Source organism: Mastigoproctus giganteus, chromosome 10, assembly GCF_048544385.1.
Source record: "Mastigoproctus giganteus isolate SK-2022 chromosome 10, ASM4854438v1, whole genome shotgun sequence".
NCBI lineage: Eukaryota > Metazoa > Arthropoda > Arachnida > Uropygi > Thelyphonidae > Mastigoproctus > Mastigoproctus giganteus.
This window is the reverse complement of record NC_143584.1, coordinates 133,153,547-133,175,554: the sequence shown is the minus strand read 5'-3', so window position 1 is coordinate 133,175,554 and position 22,008 is coordinate 133,153,547. Positions and strand designations below refer to the sequence as shown.

Here is a 22,008-nt window from a genome sequence, read left to right as displayed (position 1 = left end):
GTAATATGTATCACTGCATTTAGGAATCTATTAGATTAATGTGTTATTGACAATTATTTAATTAAATTTGTTAATCAATTGTATTCAAACAGAAATCATGCCCCACACTAGAGCAGCAAAGCATTGGGCACAAAATAGCAGGAGTGCTGTGGCTTGGGGAGAACCAAAGGGCACGATTCCCCAATGCATCACAGCCTAAAAAAAAAAGTGCAACTTGAGAAATGTTTGTGCACCTTTCTGGAACAGGACATGATCTAGCCAGGGAGCTTTGTGTGTGTGTGTGTGTGTGTGTGTGTGTGTGTGTGTGCTAGGTGCAGAGTGTCAAGAAATTAGGCGGCAACACAGAGTTCTGATGGGCATCCATGAGAGTTGGAAGAATCAGGTAGATGCCCTCGAAGGTATTAAAGTGGGAGACCCATCAAGCTCACAGCTGCCTAGCTCAACTTCAGAACTCACTCTTGTGCATCAGGCAACACAACGGCAATCTTCAAGGCAGAATATGCTGGTTCCATAGGAGCCAGTTATTGTCAGTGACTCCATTGTCAGGGAGATGGGTAACATATATTATGTCTGTCTGAGACAAAAGTTGATGAAGTTGTAGAGCAGATATCATCTTTTAAGGGCACAAAGGGTGATATTGTTCTATATGTCGGCATTAATGATATTAAGAGTAGGAGATCTGCAGAATTACTTAACAAGTATGGGTCAATTTGAACAGTATTCCAGCATGGTCTGTCTGTGCTTTTAATATTTTTCAAAGTAATCTTCTTGAGCAGCTACATATTTATGAGAACTGTTGTAAACATTTTTTTAAATGCATTTGAACTAACTGCCATATTTCTTCCTTTGTTGCATCTTTTAATGTCCTCTGCACCACTAAATCATTGTTATTCCAACATAGGTTTGATTTTGGGAACAAGTAAGATGTGTGGGGGGGGGGATGCTGATAAATCAAGGGAAGAAGGATAATTTGGCTTCACTATACTAGGTCAGATCATGAAATAGAAATGAAGCTTTATTTTTTTAAATTATAATTTGTAAACTTTTGGTATTGTCTTGTATATGATGAATAACCTTATATGATAATTAAAAAAAAAATGTTTTTTGTAAATGCAGTTATTATAGATATTTGATTCTGATCTCGCCCATATCTGTGTATTTACAAATTAATATTTTTAAATTAGGAGAGGTCGAGTTGGAAAACCTTCCAGTGAAGAAGGATGCATTGAAATACCTTGAACTTCCAGTTGAGATACATGCAGGTAGGTATTAGTATCAGCATCAGGTACCATGTTTCAAGGAAGTGCAGGACTTTTGCTGCATTACTGAAAAAAAATTAATTAAAAAAAATAAAATAAACTACCTATTTCACTCCATCCTCACATAGTTATTTATCCATCTGACATTTCAATTTCCTCTAGCTGTCAGCCTCAACCTGCCATGGAGGAAATTTGTTCCAGTAATTAACAACTCATTAGCTAAAAGAAAATTTCTGCTATCCAGTCCAAACCTCTTTCCCTGTAATTTGAATTTATGGCCCATAGTTAAGTCTCCTGTGAGGTATCTGGTTCCAAGCTCTGTAGCCCACATTTAAAGTCTTTCCTTATATGGACACCCTTTTGCTCATCTCCCGAGACATGTCTGCTGTCTTTGGACCCTTTCAAGAAGCTGTCTTTTTTTTTTTAGGTGCAGTATTCGTACTACTTGAATGCAGTATATTATGTGGTTTTACAATTGCTTTATATAGTAGGATTATGAGCTTTCTATCTCTGCAAGCAAATGTTCAATAAATCATCATAAGGATACAATGGGCCTTCCTTGCTGCCTCTCTAGTGCTTAAAGGACTTCATGTCTGATTATTGTAACTCCCAAATGCCTTTCTTCCTCTCCTGTTTTTTGTTCAACCCCACCAAGTGTATAAGTTATTTTAGGGTTGCTATTTTTGCTGTTACTTTTTTGACCATCCCTGAAGTTTAAGTTCTTCTGAATAAACCCTGCTTGGCAATGATCATTAATTATTCTACCAATCTTGACATCATCTGAAAATTTTTAGAAAAGATTTTGCTTTCTCAATATCATCTGAGAAAATCATAAACAACAGTGGTTCCGGTATTGATCCTTTGGGAATCCCACTTACGTTAGCCCAATCTGAAGAATAAACATTGATCATGGCCCTCTACTTCTACAGTCATTCTGTGATCGCTAAGGATTTTTCCTGTGATTCCATCTTACATAGCATCAGCCTAAAAAAAACATGCATCCCCCCCTTCTCATTTCTTCCGCTCCAAATGTTTGTCTAGTTCTGCCTTGAATCTGTTTAAGCTATCAACTTTAACAGCGACAGATGGTAGTTTGTTCCACCATTCAACCACATGCTGGCTAAAGGCAAAATTCCACACCTATCCTACAACTGTCTTTCCTCAATTTGAATTTATGCCCTCTCAGGTGATTATTCTGAGCAAGAGGAAGAATCCCATCAGCATTGAGCATGCTCAAACCATTCAAGGCTTTATGCACCTCAATCAGATCACCTCGAAGGCCTAGTCTCCAGACACTGTAATTTGCAAAACTTAAGCCTTTCTTCGTAAGAGCAACCCTTTGTTTCATTCACTAATCTTGTTGCCATTCTCTCTACTCATTCCAAAAGCTCTACATCCTTCTTAAAATGAGGCCTCCAGACCTGAATACAGTACTCAAGGTATGGCCTGACCATTGCCTTATACAATTGGATAATCACCTCCTTATTCGTACTAGAAAAATTCCTGTATATCATTGACATGAGCTACTCTTGCAGACCGTTTGCACTGCTCAGAAAACCATATCTGCCTGCACAATTATCCCCAGGTCCTTTTCGTTCTCTACCACTGCCAGTGTAGCACACAGTTGATACGTCACTCTGGGGTTACTGCTTCCCATATGTAGTACTTTACATTTGTCAATGTTAAACTTCATTTGCCACCTCTCGGCCCATCTGCTCAACTTTTCTAGATCCTGTTGCAGCAGCGTACTGTCATTAGTGTCCTTAACAACCCTGCCAACCTTCATATTGTCTGCAAACTTGGACATTAAGCTTGATATACCATGATCAATATCATTTATAAATACAGAAAACAACAATGGACCCAACACTGAACCCTGAGGGACTCCACTGATAACATTAGTCCACAATGAGCAGTGTCCATTGATTACCACTCTCTGTCTTCTCCCACTCAACCATCCCTTTATCCATAGCAGCAATTTGCCTCCAGTGTCACACTGCTCTAATTTGTGCAGCAGTCTTCCTTGTGCAATAGGAAGTGAGCAGTGCAGACGTGATATACAGGAATTTTTCTAGCAGGGATAGGGAGGTGATTATTCTCTTGTATAAGGCAATGGTCAGGCCGCACCTTGAGTACTGTATACTGTGTACAGGTCTGGAGGCCTCATTTCAAGAAGGATGTAGAGCTGCTGGAACGAGTACAGAGAAGGGCAACAAGGTTAGTGAACTGAACGAAGGGTTGCTCTTACGAAGAAAGGCTTAAGTTTTGCAAATTACAGTGTCTGGAGATTAGGGACCGGCGAGGTGATCTGATAGAGGTGGTTTGAATGGTTTGAGCATGCTCATTGCTGATGGGATACTGCCTCTTCCTCAGAATAATCACCTGAGAGGGCATAAATTCAAATTGAGGAAAGACAGATGTAGGATAGATGTGCGGAAATTTGCCTTTAGCCAGCGGGTAGTTGGTTGGTGGAACAAACTTCCATCCCTTGTTGTGGAAGTTAATAGCCTAAATAAATTTAAGGCTCAGCTGGACAGGTATTTCGAACGAATGGAGGGGTGATGTGGAAGGGTTTTTTTCTTTTTGGCTGATGCTGCATAAGCTAGCTTTCTTGCATCATGTGCCTCTGCTAATGCTAACAGTATCAAAAGCCTTTATAAGATCCAAATATATGATATCAGAATTATTTTTTGCATCCAGTTCCTTTGTGACTACATCATTGTATCCAATAAAATTGGTCAGACAAGACTTCCTTAACAAACCCATGCTGTGTCTGAGCTATAACTGAAGTCTTGTCTAGATGATCCTGCAGTGCTTCTTGAACGAGCGCCTACATTAATTTCCCTGGAATAGAAGTTAAACTAAGAGTCTGTAATTACCTGTCTCCCTTTGATCCTCCTTTGATCCTGTATTGGGATCATATTTTGCACATTTCTAGTCCATGGGTACCTCCCCTGAATCCAAGGAAGCTGTCATAATTATGGCTAAGGGTTTGCTTACTTCCTTTGCTGCCTCCTTTAATATAACTGGATAGATTCCATCCACCCCCAGGTGCCTTTCTTATGTTTATCTTCAACAATTTCTCCTCCACTTTATTCTCAATTATTACAAGATTATCTAGCTTACTGCCAGAGTTATGAGAACGTTACCCCCTTTATTTGACTAGACAAAGACAGCAGCAAATTTAAAATTGAGAAAGGAGTTCCACAACGATGCGCCATATCTCCGAACTTGTTTAATGCTTCCCATGAACAAGCTTTCAGAAGGTTTGTCTGGTCGCAGAAAGTAGGCAATGTGAATGGAGAGTACCCAAACCATTTACAATTTGCAGATAACATTGTGATCATAAGCCATGATCCCAAAGAATTAGAGGAAAATCTGAATGAGTTATGCAGAGTTAGTAAGGATTTCGGACTAAAGATGAATATGGCTAAAACAAAATTAATGATGAACAAGTATGCCACATAAAGGGATATCATTATTGAAAAAGTAATAATTGAAAAGGTGGATTCATATACATATCTGTGACAAGTCATTATTTGCAATAATGATAAATGGCTGGAAGTCAAGAGAAGAATAAATTTCAGATGGATAGTATTCAGGAAATATAGTCGCATACTGAGGAGCAACATCCCAATTTGTCTGAAAAGTAAAATAATGAAGCAATGTATACTCCATGACTTATGGAAGTGAAACTTGGGCAGCAACCAAAAGCACAGCAAAGAATGGAACGAATTATAATCGGAATCAAACTGTTAGATAAGAGGAACACATGGATTAGACAACACACAAATAAAGGACATTCTTATCAAAACTAGAGAACTGAAATGGTCTTGGCAGGACACATAGCTCGAAGACATAATGACAGGTAGACCAAGAAAATAACAGAATGGTACCCAAGAGGAGCTAAAGAAAACCTGGGAGACAACAATGGAGATGGGTAGATGAAATTCACAAGTTCGTGGGTAGTAAAGATGGCCATTGCACAAACAGAAGAAACTGGAAAGTTTCTGGAGAGGCCTTCATCCTGCAGTGGATTGAAAATGGCTGATGATGATGAGTAATAATAATATTTAATGTTACATTTTTAAAATATAATTTTTAGTAATGAAGTGTAAGAATTTTTAATGGCTTCCTTGATGCTGAATTTTCTTAGAAAGGTTTAATAAATCTGGTTGCTATTTTGTTCCTTTTAACCATACACATGATTCTGAATTTTTCTGTTTGCCTGCTTTGTAATGGATTTAACATATACTTCATTTGAGAAAATATTTGTTTGCTCTTATAGGTAGAACCAAATCCAAATATGGAAATTTTTTAAATTGAAATTTCAATTTAAATTTCTTTCATAAAACTTTTAAATTCTATTAATTCCATCTGAAAATTGTCAATTCCTAAAAATTCAAAATACTGAAGTGTATGTGTAACATCCATTTTATTGATTTCCTTTGGATTAATTATGAATGAAAACATTGGGCCATGCAATTTTAAAATTTAGAATCTTTTTCCAAATTCCAATTTTATGTTACCAATATAATTGTTCAAAAAATTCAAGTACAAATTTTCAATTAGTTTAGCTCCATTATATACATGTGTTCTCACTTGTGGGAAGTACTTCAGTTTTAAAGTTTTGATATCATTTTCTAATAAAATAAGTCTGCTACAAAAATTTTTCCATTCTTTATCTTTCTATATATTAAAATAATTTTCCTCCTAATGATATTTATTCAGTCAATGGGAGAAGAGAGATTTGTGTTACATGGTAATATGTAACAAATACTAACATACCTAACAGAAGCTTGTTTCTCTGTGGTAAAACAAGCTTCTGTTTAAGCGTGGTCATGCGTTATGTTAATCTAATATGACCACTCTGTACCATTCTTGATTTCCATAATATTTATTTAAATAAACTAAATGCAATAAAGCATAATATTTTAAGAGTTTAGGATTCTATATCTATATAGTATCGATGTAAGATACACCATAGACAACCCCTAAAGGAAAACTATTTTCGTAGTTTGAAAGGCACCCACTGATGAAAAGCCAGCTAGCTTTGAAATGGTGCCGTCTGGGTGATGGTGCCCACCAAGAATAAGTGACAATAGTCTTCTCTGTTTGTGAAGCATTACTCATTCGTGGTAGTGCAATACATGATAACTCATTGTGAAGGATGAATACAATATGAGATACAGATGAAATGATGCTTTTCACACCATGATCGTGGTTTTTCTTTATGAGTTGTCTATGGTGTATCTACACCGATATTATATAGATATAGTAACTTGATAGTATGAACCAGAGCTGTAATGCTCAATACGTTCTACATTGATATCAATATTTGTAAATTAATAAGAGAAGTTTACCTCAAATTTAATACGTAGAACACTTCCGTATGATACACTCCAGCAATTAAAACGAAAAAAATCTAAAATCATACATTACAGTAAAAAATAATTGTAAATCAATTGAACACAATTAAAAATCAATCTAAAGCAATTAAAAATTAAATAAATTAATTAAAAGAAATTTAACAAAAAAATTGCAAAACGATTTTCCTACCTGAAGCTGACAATGCTTTTCGACCATATGTCGTGATCACAGGAACAAAAATTACGGAATAGGGGTGAGCATGAAACTTAAATAGGGATTATTTGTCTTTGCGCATGTGCGTAAAAGCCCACGAATCAGAGATTAGAAATGGCTGGAGAACATTAACAGAATTCTCATGTAATTTAATTTCAACAGTTTCTGCAATTAATAGTCTGGTATAATTATGTTGGACACTAAGTATTTTGGCCTCATTAAATAAAAAAGTATGTTTTTCATTAACGGCATAAAAGGCTAATTTTAATACTGCTGAACGAGAAGCATGAACTGAGGCCGCATGTTGATTAATACGAAAATTCAGAGGAAACTGCATAGAACCTTGGTACGACGAGTTGCAATCTCCTCAAGAAATGTATACCAGGTCATTTATTTGTGTTGCGAATGAGGAAAGGACTGAATGATTTTTTCAGTATAGTGTGTAGTTTCCGTATTGGCCTGGCCACAATTTTAAATTCGGTATCTTTAAAGAATAAGCTGTTTGTGCCACTGTTCAACATGTGGGACAGAAATAAAGTAATACCTGTTTAAGAATCTGCCGGTTAATATTTGTATTTCTGAGCCCAAAGCAGATTCCATCATTGAATATTTATAAGCATTTGGAAATTTATTAAAGATAATAGATTTCTTGTAGGAGAACGGGTGATATTTGTTATAATGTAGAAGCATGCCAGTGTTTGCAGGTTTACGATAGATTTTAAATTGGATTTTATTAAGTCCCGAGTAAGCGTGAAATTTAGAAAATTTAATGACTTTGTATCTGTACCCTCCCTTTTCAATGTAAATTTGAGCCTAGAGTGAATATTATTAAATGAATGTAAAATGCCTTGGATAGTACTACTATCAGTAATAACTATAAAATCGTCTAAATACCTCCCATAGTATATGATAAGGGATAGAAAAGGAATCCGTTATATATTCGTTAAATGTAAACGTTGAATACACATTAGATATTATTTGGGATATATTAAATAATAACTCTATACCGATTAATTATACGAAGCTTCCTATTAAAGAAATTTTTCACTTAATTAAACTTTTAGTTGAGGCCAACTATATCACCTTTCGAGACCAAGTATACAAACAAATTTTTGGTTCGCTGATGGGATCCAGCTTAAGCTTCTTAATATTTGGAGGTATATCTCTCAACGATTCAGCGTATGCATTTGACGCCTTTTCTACCCCGTATCACATACTATGGGAGGTATTTACACGACGTTCTAGTTATTACTGATAGTAGTACTATCCAAGACATTTTACATTCATTTAATAATATTCATTCTAGGCTCAAATTTACATTGGAAAGGGAGGGTACAGATACAAAGTCATTAAATTTCACGCTTACTTGGGACTCGAATAAAATCCAATTTGTCTATCATAAACCTACAAACACTGGCATGCTTCTACATTGTAACAGATATCACCCGTTCTCCTACAAGAGATCTATTATCTTTAATCAATTTCTAAATGCCTATAAATATTCAATAACAGAATGTGCTTTGGGCTCAGAAATATAAATATTAACTGGCAGATTCTTAAACAGGGGTTATCCACTTGCTACAATAAACCGAATTAGGGTACAAGCTAGGGATAGGATACAAAATACTACATCAATTGACAATCGTAATATTAAAAAATACTTTATTTTTGTCCCATATGTTGAACAGTGGCACAAACAGCTTAATAGATTCTTTAAATTTACCGAATTTAAAATTGTGGCCAGGCCAATACGGAAACTACGCACTATACTGAAAAATTGCTTAGTCCTTTCCTCATTCAGAACACTAATAAATGACCTGGTATGCAACATTTCTTGCGGAGATTGCAACTCGTCATACCAAGGTTCTATGCCTTTTACTCTGAATTTTTGTGTTAATCAACACGCGGCCTCAGTTCGTGCTTCTCGTTCAGCAGCGTCAGAATTAGCCTTTCATGCCATTAACGAAAAACATACTTTTTTATTTAACAAGGCCAAAATACTTAGTGTCCAATGTAATTATACCAGACTATTAATTGCAGAAACTGTTGAAATTAAATTACATGAGAATTCTGTTAATGTTCGCCAGCCATTTCTAATCTCCGATTCGTTGGCTTTTATACACATGTGAAGACTTAAATTGAGTGTGAAATGAGGTGAGTATGAAACTTAAATCCCTATTTAAGTTTCATACTCACCCCTATTCGATAATTTCCATTCCTGTGATCACAACATACGGTTGAAAAGTGTTGTCAGCTTCAGGAAGGAAAATCGTTTCGCAATTTTTTTGTTAATTTCTTTTAATTTGTTTAATTTTTAATTGTGTTCAATTGATTTTCAATTATTTTTTACTGTAATGTAGAATTTTTGTGTTTTTTAATTTTAATTGCTGGAGAGTATCATATGGAAGTGTTCTACTTATTATATCGAGGTAAACTTCTCTTATTATTTTACAAATAGATATAGTAACGTATTTATGTATTCATAACTGAGGAAGAGACACACAGAGTCAAGCTTCTGTAGGTATTTTATTTTATCAAAAGAAGTGAAGCCCCCTAGTACATCTTTAAAATAATAGGCTCATTTCCCTGAACACATAAATTAAAATCATTAAAATGATTTGTAAAACAAAACATATTCTAAGTTTTATTAATCAAGTTCGATTGTAGAGTTCTGGGTAATTTTCTGCAAATTAATTTAAAAATATTTCAATTTAATTGACCTAGGCTATAAATCTATTTAAAATTTTTCCTCTGCTCATCCAACGAATCTCCAAGTGTAGCAATAAGTCACCATATTCAGACTCAACTTCTTCCAAAAAAGATGTAAATCACTTGTGTTAAATCTGAATGTGCTACAATTATTTTTATGATCTTCACCACAACACTCATAATTTCATTTATTTGCTTTGGAGATGTCTTGGCACACAAACTTTTTTCATGAATTGCACAATGAAATGATAAAATCGGGTGGCCAATTTCATTTTTTAATAACTTTATAAAGCCAATATTTTCCCCAAACATGGCTGGAGTACTGTCTGTATTTACACAATATTGTTTTTTCTTTAATTCCAATTTTCTTCCATCAACAAAATTTACAAATTCCATTAATTTGTTCAAAATGTCAGATCCTTTGCTAGTATCTAGCATTGATGTTAATATGCACAACTCCTCATGAATTTGTTGTGAACTAGTTTAACCATAATGATGAACTATTGCTGGTTGAGCGATATTATTAATATCCACGCTTTCATCAAGAACAATACTAATATTACTCATTTTTCAATACAGTAAACCCTCAATTTAATGGACCCCAATATAATGGATTTCGGATTTAACGGACCGGACAAATAATAATACAGTAATGTGCATATTAATCTCGGCCATATTATAATTTTTAGGTTATACAAAACTTCAGTGTTATTAATTAAAAATTAATAATAATTACCTATTTCCATTATTGTTTTGATAATTACCTACTTTTATTTTTATAATCAAATTCAGGAAATTGTAGTCAGGAAATTGTTTTTTATTCTTTCTGAAAACGTGTTCAAATAGCTGTTTTTCCAGATAACAGATAAGAGCAGGTGGTGACTAGTGAGCTGAACGTGACTCGGGACATTAAACTGCAGGTCTACCAACTCGCTTTGTTTTGGTCTCAGTCTGCCTCAAGTTATTGTGCAGTCAGGTTGTATACAGAGTGTTTCTGTGATTTCTGGATTGTGACTTTATTTATTAAATAATTTTGCAATCCTTACAAGTTAAAATGGCATCAAGTGATAGAGGAGTTGAAGGAATGTATATGACCTTAAATGCGGCACAGAAATTAGAGCTAATTGAGAAATTAGAACAAGGTGTCTCAGTAGCATGTGTTTGTGAAATTTATGGCGTAAAAATACAGACTGTTTCTGATATCCATAAATAAAAGGCCAAATTGCAACATTTTTTTTTTAAAACAGTGTTGATAGCTCTAAATGTGGTTCTACAGAGGGGAGTGGAAAACACATGAAAGTTGCACAAGATAAAAACTTAGAAGAAGCTGTGTATAAGTGGTACGTTCAACAGAGATCTAGTGGTGGTAATGTACAAAGTTTTTAGTTGAAATCTGCATGTGAAACTCTGGAAAACATATGGGACTTAATGTTAAAGCAAGTGATAGGTGGCTGTGGCATTTTAGAAAAAGGCATGTCATTGTGAACAAGAAAACCTGTGGTGAATCTTTAAGTGCAGACACTTCAAGTTGAGCCATTTAGAAAATTTATTAATGAACTTATTAAATCTGATGGCCTTATTTAATCACAGGTTTACAGTGCCGATGAAACTGGCCTGTTCTATTGTGCTATTCCTGAAAATATGCTGGTCTGCAAACATGAACACAGCACTCCTGGTCGCAAGTTAAGTAAGGAGCGAATTTCTGCCTTACTTTGTGCAAATGCTGATGGCTTGCATCGCCTGAAGCCCATGGTGGTAGGGAAATCAAAGAAACCTGTTAGGGAATTCATAACATCTTAAGGATGTTATGAATCAGTTGCCTGTTATTTACACAAGCTCAAAGAATGCTTGGTTTACTTCAGTGATTTTTTTTTTAAGACTGGTTCTTCAACCACTTTGTTCCTGATATGAGGTGCTTCCAGACAGATGTTCTGAAAATTTCTCCCAATAATGTAAAGGCATTGTTGCTTCTTGACAATGCCCCTACTCATCCTAGTGCTGAGAAGTTAGTTAGTAAGGATGGCAGAATTAAATGTCTTTTTTTGCCTCCTAACTTTAGTTATTCAGCCAATGGACCAGGGAGTAATTGCAGCCTGCAAGAGGCTGTATAAGAAGAACTTTTGGGAAAAAGTAATGGTTGTGTTGGAGGATGAAGAAGATGCAGAAGAAGACACAAGAGGAGCCAGGACATTTCAGAACCTACGAGCCTACAACATTAAGTCTGCGCTCTTTAACTTTGCAGCTGCTTGGAAGGATATGAAGACTACAACTTTGGCAAATGGTTAGAAGAAGTTGTACAATATTGTACCAGATTTGGATTTTGAAGGATTTGAGGCAAATGACTTTCAATGCACCTTTGTAAATACTGGCAACCTGGGAAACAACTGAAGATGATGTTCTGAAATGGCTTGAAAATGATGAAGGTGATCCTGGCTACCAAGTCCTCACTGAAGAAGAAATTGTGGAGGAGGTTCAATAAGGCAAGGCAGTTAAAGAAGAAGAAGACATTGCGGAAGAGCAAATTACACCAGCACTGCCTACACTGTCTGAAATGAGAAATCTCATGGACATCGCCATCCATTACATCTTCTGACCCTGAAATTGTCCCTTACTGTGAACATTTTTGGCAGTTCAGGGTGATCATAATTAAGAAACAATGTCAGAGTGGCAAACAACTGAAGCTGGATGCTTTCTTTAAGCGAACTTCACCGACTCCCACTCCTATTTCACCTCCAACTGCTTGTACATCTCAACTGTCTACAACCAAACAGAAGACATCAGTGCCTCCATTTGTAAACATTTCAGAAGAATCTGAAACTGAGAATTCCCCTTCATCTCTACCTTCAGATACTGAATAACGACTACTGTACTACTACCACCACTATGGTCACTGCAAAATACTCTTCAACTACACTGTCAAAAAGGTTAGTAAATATTACATATTCTTTATTATAATTTAATAATTTTATATTGTACAGTATTGTATATTATATTAAAGGTTTTTTTTTTTTTTTTTTGCATTAAGAACAATAAAAAATGCCCCCCAGGTTACATTCGATTTAACAGACTTCGGCATTAATGGACACTCCTTCTCCCCTATTAGTCCTTTAAATTGAAGGTTTACTATACTAATACTAATAACATGAAGTCATTTTTCATCTGTTTTTCATCTTTTGGTATATCATTGACTCTGCATTGAACAGTGCTTGCAGACAATGGCACTTTAATTCCATTTATACATCTTCTTGGTTATTAAAATCATTAAAAATTCCTCAGCACAATTCATAAGTTTTCCTCTGTACATAGAGCTTGCTTATTTTAATGTTTTCCTTGACTAACATATTTCTGAAAACATCATTTTTGTTTTCCGTAATTCAAAATACCTGTTATGTACAGTAAACCCCCACTATTCGCGGTATCTGTATTCGCGGTTTCGCGTATTCACGATTGCTGATTTAATATAAAATGATACCTAAAAAAAATGTGAATTTTAAAGCGCCATGAATATTTTCCGCTATAAAAAAACATGAGCGTGGCTAAAATTATCTTTGCCGGTCAAAACAGCACTCAGTGGGTGGGGGGGAGATAGTTGACAAAATCGCGAGCGTGGATGTTTCTCGCTAATCCTTGTTCGGTATGTGTTATGCGCTTGCCATGCAAGGTTTCGTTGTTTGCTTTTAATTTATATGCTTATAAATTGATCTTATTATAATTTTTTTTTATCTTTGCGTTTATTTTTTTCCCTTGATGCGCAATATTTTTTCAGTAAAAGGTAAACTGCAGCCATTATCAATTTATAAATTGATATGCTTACAAAAATGACAAATCTACCGTTTTGCAGTGTAAAACAGACCTTTTCGAGTTTTTTAACGGAAGGAAAGTGACTTTATTGTGGACAAGTTCTTTCTAACCCCTACAAAAATATGGCTACGAATAACAAGAGAAATGTGAAAATAGAAAAGAAGGTGATGACATTAGCGAATAAAATTGAGTTATTAGATAAAATTTCTAATGGTGAAAGTGTCTCTCTTCAGTGGCAAAACATTATAAAATCAATGAGTCAACGGTACGATCAATCCAAAAATCGGAAGAAAAAATCCGCCATAGTGTCCGTGAAAACGCGCTAATTGCTTCAACAATTTGCTCTGTAACTCGTGATGTTAAATTAGAAAAAAAAATGGAAAAAAGCTTTAAATCTGTGGATAGAAGACCGAACTCAAAATAAAATTCTGTTAAGTTCACTCATCATTCGTGAAAAGGCAAAACTCCTTTATCAACACTTTAGCGAAACTGGTGATAGCACTGGCGGGATAAGTTTTTTTTGCTAGCAAAGGTGCTGGTTTGAAATTTCTAATAAATATTACATTTAATATTAAATTGTTTCTTATTTTCATTTCGATGCCATATGCTTGCATTTCACTATGTACTGTCTATGTACATAGTCATATTATGAAGGTACATATAATACATATAGACAAAATTTTAGACTAGTTTTTCTTATATATTTCATACTTTGGAACGGAACCCCTTTATTACTATGGTAGCAATAACTCAGTATTCGCGTTTTCGGTGTTCGCGACATTTCTCAGGAACGTAACCCCCGCAAATAGCGGGGGTTTACTGTATTCTAATTTTCCTTTTGCACTTAATTTCATTAGTGAAGTGAAGTAAAGTAATAGTAATAGAGGCAGACGATGCAAGGAAGCAAGCTTATGTAGCATCAACCAAAAAAAAAAAAAAAAAATTCACACAACCATTCCTTCTGAATGGTTGTGTGAATGTGGAATAGTGACTCTCCATGTTGAGTGTGTGACCAATTTTGATTTTGCTGCACAAAGTACACCCAACTCTGCATTTTGAACACATCCATTTTCTTCCCACATAACTGAAAACTGCATTGCTTTCTTAGCTTTTGGTTCTGACATGACTAAAATTAAATTTTACCTCACCTAAATATATAATTTAATTACATGTAAAAAGGATTACTTATATCTTCACTAAATGTCCGAAACAAATTATTGCAGTCAGTCTGTACTGACTGGTAAATGATTGATGCATACATCAACTCTGATGTTACACCCATGCATATTGATATATCAACAATCACTGACCGGGCTAGCCGGGTGGGTAAAGTGCTTGCCTGGTAACCCAAAGGTCGCGGGTTCGATTCCCGCCTCGGGCTTGGATCAAAGTACTGCAAAAACCTTGGGAGGTGCATTATGGCCACAGAAGCCTATGCGCCAACAACTACCAAAAAAAAAATATATCAACAATCAGGAATGCAACATGCTGCTGCTGCATACCGCAACCGTGCTAGTAAGGTCTTGAATTGAAATTGTGTTGCAGATTTTTAATATTTTTAAATAAAATAATGTTCAGCTACAAGTCAACCAAATCATGCTGGCAGGTCAAATTCTGACCCTTGGGTCATAAGTTGCTGACCACTGATATACAGGAACTTTGCTAGCAGGGTAAGGAGTTGATTATTTGCATCCATCTTGAGTACTCCATGGAGTCTGGAGGCCTCATTTTAGGGAGGATATAGATCTACTGTAATGGTTGCAGAGAAGGGCAAAGAGATAGGTGAAGGGATTGAAAGGATTATCTTACCTAGAAAAGCCTCAGTTCTTGAAATTTCAGCATATGGAGACTAGGCACCTGCAAAATCATCTGATTGAAGTATTTAAGGTTATGGATTGAGCAAGCTCACTGTTTATGGCATTTTTCCTCTTGCTCAGACCATGTGCATGAGAGGACATAAATTCAAATTGAGGAAGGATGGCTGCAGGATAGATGTTCAGTGGTTTGCCTTCAGCCAGCAGGTGGCTGATTGTTGGGACAAACTGCCATCTGTTGTAGGGAAGTGGCTATTTTGAATAAATTCAAGGAAGAACTAGAAAAATTATTGGAAGGGATGGACAGGTGATATGGAAGTTTTTTTTTTTTTTTTTGTTGACTGATATTTTATAAACTTGCTTTTTTTGCATCATATGCTACTACTACTATTAATAATACTGATAATTCATATGGCTGATTTGCCTGTTTCTCACTGTTATTTTGAAAGTTGACTGGTAGTTGTTGCTAGTACTGGAAAGGTGTATTTATTGATAAGAAATAAAAAGAGTTTAGAGATTTATATGGTGTTTAGACATTTTGTGTATGTTACAACTGTGTGTACGAATTAAAAGTTGGAAATGTACACCAGAGTGAAATATGGTTGTTTTTTGTGTGAATAATGCTTTATTTGTGAAACAAATAAATAAAACAAATTTGTGAAACAAATAAAGCATTATTCACATGGGAAGCAATTTAATAATTGCTTTCCATTTCAAATTGCTTTTATCAGAAAAGAAATTTGATTTTTTGATAATAATTTGAGGTTTGCAACACAACCATCTGAAACATTCTAAAAGAAATTTTCCATTTTTCCACAAAGGATATTGCTGTTTCAGGATTTTCAATTGTTATTCAGAAGCTTAACAGGTATTCTACAAGTGAAATAAAGTTAGTTTCATCACACAGCTTTGTATGTTAAAGATAGGAGATAAGCGTTTTTTTTTTTTTTTTTTTTCTGTAAACAATAGACTTTCTCTGAACATTAGACAAAGACACACTGGATGTCTCCACAGTAAAAGTCAGATCTATAACAGAACATTTTGAAAATGTTTGTACTTGATTGATTTAAACAGCATATTTTTTCGAATGTAAATGTTTCTTATTACAGTATTAGTTGTAGAATAGAATGGATAGTGCAGTGCGATGGGGTGTGGCATTATCATCCATAAATACGGACTCGGGGCCAATGGCACTTCAGAACAGACGCACATGGGTAAGGATTCCCTCAGTACAGTAGTGTGCACTAGTTACAGTACTGCCTTCCAGTATCTGGGTTGTGTACGTCTATCCAAGATAATACCTCCCCAGATGAGAACACCCGACCACCATATCGATCCCTTTCAGTGTTTGCAGGGTGATACTGTGTGCCAACCTCTTGCCAGATTAGCTGACCTCCAGAAGTGCTGCTGAGACTGAATCTACTTGCATCAGTAAAGAGTACTTTTACTGAAGTACTAAAGATTTTGTGGTTGTAACCTTTAGAAATAATGTTGATCCGCCAGTGTATTTATGGCTATGTTTCGTGAACTCACTGTTTTTCTCATCAGGTTTATGGGGGGATAGAACATTCTTTGAGGGGAGTTTTAAATTTGATAATGATATTTGATTATTTACAATACAATTATTCAAATATACTTATTTACATGTACAAATGTCGTACAATTATTGCACATTTTCTTATAAATTTAATCAACTCATTAATTAATTAATAAATAAAGATAATTTATGAAAAATCTCTAGAGTTACTCTCTAAATTAGTTGGAAAGAAAAGGCTTACCTGTTAATATGATCTCTAAGTGGAGTCTCTTAGTAATAGCAAATGATGTAAGGAAGAAGTCAATATAGTATCAGCCAAAAAAAAAAAAAAAAAAAACCACCTATGCAGTTCACCATCTGTATCCTTGAAGAATCTGTCTAGATCTTCCTTGAATTTATTCAACCCATCCACTTCCACAACAACTGCTGGAAGCATGTTCCAGCAATCAACCACCCATTGACTCAAGGCAAACTTTCACACATCTGTCTTGCAACCATCCTTCCTCAACTTGAATTTAAGGGACCTCATGTGGAAGTGGTCCCTTAATGGTATTCTTCCAGAAAGTGGAAGAATACCATTAACATTCAGCTTACTCATTCCATTCAAGGCTTTAAACATCTCAATCAGATCTTCCCACAGGTGCCTAGTCTCGAGACTGGGCACCTGTGGGAGCACCTTTTCTTTTTTTCCCATCACCAGTCTGGTTGCCCTTCTTTCCACCTGTTTCAGCAGATCTACAACCTTCCTAAAGTGAGGCCTCTAGACTTGTATACAGTAATCAAGATGTGGCCTAACCATGGCCGTATACAAAGGGATAATCACCTCTTTATTCCTGCTAGCGAAGTTTCTGTATATCGTTGACAAAACCCCATGAGCTGCCCTGGTAACATATCTGCACTGCTTTGAGAATTTCATGTCTGGCACAATTACCCCAAGGTTTTTTTCGTTCTCCATTACCCTGAGTGTAGTATCACTGTTGATAAGTTGTTCTGGGGTTACTGCTACCTGTATACCTTAATTGATAATGTTAAAATTCAAATGCTATTTCTTAGCCCATTGACCCAATTTTCCTAGATCTTGTTGCAGTAGCTGACCTGATGACTGTTGTTAACCACCCTGCCAACCTTTGTATCATTTTAAAACTTAGACATTGAGCCTGATATACCTTCATCAATACCATTGATAAATATTGACAATAACAATGGGCCCAAAAAGAACCCTGGGGAACTCTACGAACAGCAGGGCCAGTAGATAACCACTCTGTCTTCTTCCACTTAACCATCCATTTATTCAAAGCAGTAACTTACCTTAATGCCACATTGCTTTAGTTTTTAAAGCAGTCTTTTATGTGCAACAGTATCAAAAGCCTTCCTGCCATCCAAAGATATATATATATTAATACATATATACTTGGATATATATTAATCCAAGGATACATATTAATAACTGAGAGCAAAGTGGAGGAGAAATTGTTGGAGTTAAACATAAGAAAGGTGCCTGGATGGATGGAATCTATCCAAGTATATTAAAGGAGGCAGCAAAGGAAGTAAGCAAACTCTTTGCCAGAATTATGAGAGCTTCCTTGGACTCAGGGGAAGTCCCCATGGATTGGATTGGAGATGTGCAATTGTGACCCCAATTCACAAATGAGGATCAAAGAGTGACACAAGTAATTACAGAGCTATTAGTTTAACTTCTGTTTCAGGGAAATTAATGGAGTCACTGGTTAAAGAGGCATTGCAGAATCATCCAGACAAGACTGCAGTAATAATCTTCTCTGACCAATTTGATTGGGTACTATGATGTGGTCACAAAGGGACTGGATGCAAAATATAATTTTGATACCATATACTTGGATTTTGAGAAAGCTTTTTACTGTTGCACATGGAACACAGTACAAATTGGAACAGTATGACATTAAGGGCAAATTGCTGCTATGGATAAAGGGATGGGTGAATGGGAGAAGGCAATGAGTGGTAATTAATGGACATTGCTCTTCATGGACTAACGTTATTAGTGGAGTACCCCACAGGTCCATATTGGGCCCATTGTTGTTTTCTGTATTTGTAAATGATATTGATGATGGTATATCTGGCTTAATGTCCAAGTTTACAGACGATACAAAGGTTGGCAGGATTATTAATGATACTAATGACAATATGCTACTACAACATTATCTAGAAAAGTTGAGCAGATGCATTGAGAGGTGGCAACTGAAGTTTATAACATTGACAAATGTAAAGTACTCCATATGGGTAGCAGTAACCCCAGAGTAACGTATCAACTGGGTGGTACTACACTCAGGGTATTGGAGAATGAAAAGGACCTGGGGGTAATTGTGCAGTCAGATATGAAGTTTTCTGAGCAGTGCAGACAGTCTGCAAGAGTGGCTCATGTCTTGTTAATGATACACAGGAATTTTTCTATTAGGGATAATGAGGTGATTACCCCCTTGTATAAGGCAATGGTCAGACCACACCTTGAGTACTGTATACAGGTCTGGAGACCTCATTTTAGGAAGGATGTAGAGCTGCTGGAATGAGTACAGAGAAGGATAACAAGATTGGTGAATGGAATAAATAGTTGCTCTTATAAAGAAAGGCACAAGTTCTGCAAATTCCAGGTAAATTTGCAAGCTGCAAATTTACCTGGAAACTAGGCACCTGCAAAATGATTGAGGTGTATAAGGCCTTGAATGGTTTGAGTAAGCTCAATATTGATGGAATTCTTCCTCTTGCCTGAGGAGATATAAATTCAAATTGAGGAAAGACAGTTGTATTATAGATGTGTGGAAATTTGCCTTTAGCCAGTGGTTGATTGCTGGAACAAACGTCTATCTATTATTGTAGAAGTTGACAGCTTAAAGAAATTGAAGGCAGAACTAGACAAACATTTGGAGTGAATGGATGGGTGAAATGGGAATGGTCTTTTTTTTTTTTTTTGGCTGATGCTATATAAGTTTGCTTTCTTGCATCATATGCCTCTATTAATTCTAATGCTAATATAAGATAAACATTATTTTTTGCAACTAGTTCCTTTGTTTCTGCATTACAGTATTTAATCAGATTGGTCAGAAAAGATGGCCCATTAACAAAAGATGCTGTGACTGCAGTATAATTCCATCCCTGTCTAGATGACCCTGCATTATTTCTTTAACCAAAGACTCCATTATTTTCCCTGAAACAGAAATTAAGCTAACATTAAGGTCTGTAATTACTCATTTTGCCTTTTGATTTACCTTTATGAATTTGGGATATATTCACACATCTCCTATCCATAGGGACTTCTCCTGAATTCAGGGATGCTGTCATAATTATGGTGAACGGTTTGCTTACCTCCTTTGCTGCCTCCCTTAATACAGCTAGGCCTCGCATAATATGATTTTCAGTTACCGCTATTTGAAAAAATTATACCACTTCTCATTTTATATGATGCAAATTTCCAGTTAATGTGATCTTTTTTTATGCCATAGTTGAAAAAGATTTGAATTGTGCACTAAGCTTACCATGCGTCGGGCAGGCAATAAACTGCATTTGCCTGCTGCCTTCCTCGGTATATTCCATCGACCATTGGAAGCAGATGTGTTACTTGTTTGTCTCCCACTAATAAAGTTACGTGCAGACTTACATTTAAAAATTCTAATTTTTAAATAAAAAAAAAATTGATTTTTAAATGAGCCAGATGAAGATGTTACTATAAAGGAGATAATGGTAAAAGAACTAGATAAAATCTTTTGTAATGAAGAGAACCTCAAACAAAAGGTTTGAGGTTTTTCGATGTTTTTTCCATGATATTTATTTCACCAGTGCCTAGAGAAGATTGTTTTCGGCTATTGGAAATTGATTGATTAAAAAAAAAAGAAAGCCATCGCTGTTCAGATGACTCTGTTCAAATATTTCCGTAACAAATAGTTTCTTCATTGTGTATTTTATGCAGTAAACATTTAATTCTATAATTACATGTATATTCATTATTTTTTACATAGTATACATTTAAGAGGTATTTTTAAAATTCTTTATGGACTTTCCTGGACGTCACGGACCAATTATTATTTTTCCTATTGATTATTATATTTGATTAATGTGTACCTGTTTTGTGCGTTGTGCTTGCGGGATGAATTTAATCATGTTAATAGAGTCCAGCCTGTATAATTGGATAGATTCCAGGTGCCTTTATTATGTCCATCTTCAACAATTTCTCCTCTATTTTACTTTCAGTTATCACAATGTCATTTAGCTCCTCATTACGGTTTGATAAACTTCTGGCATCCTCTTCCTTAAAGAATTGCTTATGTGTGAATGTTCTTCATGTGTGTGTGTTCCTTGTGTTTAAAATTAGTTGGAAGGGCTTACCTGTTAATGTGAACTGTGAGTGGAGTCTCTGTGGCTGGTTGGGGTGGAGTAGACTGACTGTTTATATAGTTTGTAGTTAACTTGATGTAGCCAATGGATGGTTGTTGCATGGCAAACCTTGAAGATTTTAGGTAAAGGATATATTATGGAGGTAGATTTGGATGGTTCCTGCTTAAGGGGGTGGTCTGGCTTGAGTATATCTTGGATAGTTCTAAACTTTTTAATCTGTTATTGATTATTATATCAACATATGAAGTATTTAATAATTGATACTACTATTAAATTAAAATTGAATTAAATTAGTGTCCCTAGGAAATTGATATACATTTGCCAAATTGTTATGAATATTACCTTAATGATAATTATTGTTGTTATTATTTGTTGATTAAATTGATTATTAAATTTAAGGCTTTTAAAATTTTAAGCTTTCAAAAATTACATTTAAAATTTTTACTTTAATTGTAATTTTTACTGCAGCTCCTTGGATTTACTTTTTATTATTAAGAGGTTTGGAATCTTTTTTGCTGAGAACTTCTTCAGGATATCTCTATGGAATAGGTTGTGTAATAAGCATTGTGGAAATTAACTCCTTACTTCTTGTTTATTGTGAAACTTGTGAAAAATTTTATGAAGTAGGCTTCTTGGGAAATTTTTCTGGAATATGATGAATCTATTGTTAGCACTCTGGTGTTGGAGGAGAAATCCCATGTGCCTCTGCAGGATTGGCATGTGCAACTCTTTTGGACTTTTTGATTCTGCAGCATTGACTGTCTTACTTATGTTCTGGTATCCTTTTGTCGATTGCCCTCTTTATGTTTCTTTGACATTGTTTGAGTTGCATGAGCATTGGATAAGGTACACAGGGCCTCCAGGGTTAGATGGTTGATGTTGGTTCCTGGATAGTTTTTGTTAGATTGGGTTTTTCCATAGAATGTCAGGATGTTATGGGTTT

The 22,008-nt window shown here is 35.4% G+C and overlaps 1 protein-coding gene across 6 annotated transcripts in view; it reads left to right on the top strand.

The window, feature by feature from the left end:
• The window catches only part of LOC150079291 (intermembrane lipid transfer protein VPS13D-like), a 1,618,665-nt gene that overhangs the window by 47,447 nt on the left and 1,549,210 nt on the right, over window positions 1-22,008 (top strand). For all 6 annotated transcript variants that reach the window (XM_090383928.1, XM_090383929.1, XM_090383926.1 and 3 more), the window contains one exon: window positions 1,185-1,262. In XM_090383928.1, the coding sequence (XP_090240054.1) occupies window positions 1,185-1,262 (78 nt within the window). The remainder of the gene's footprint in view (window positions 1-1,184; window positions 1,263-22,008) is intronic.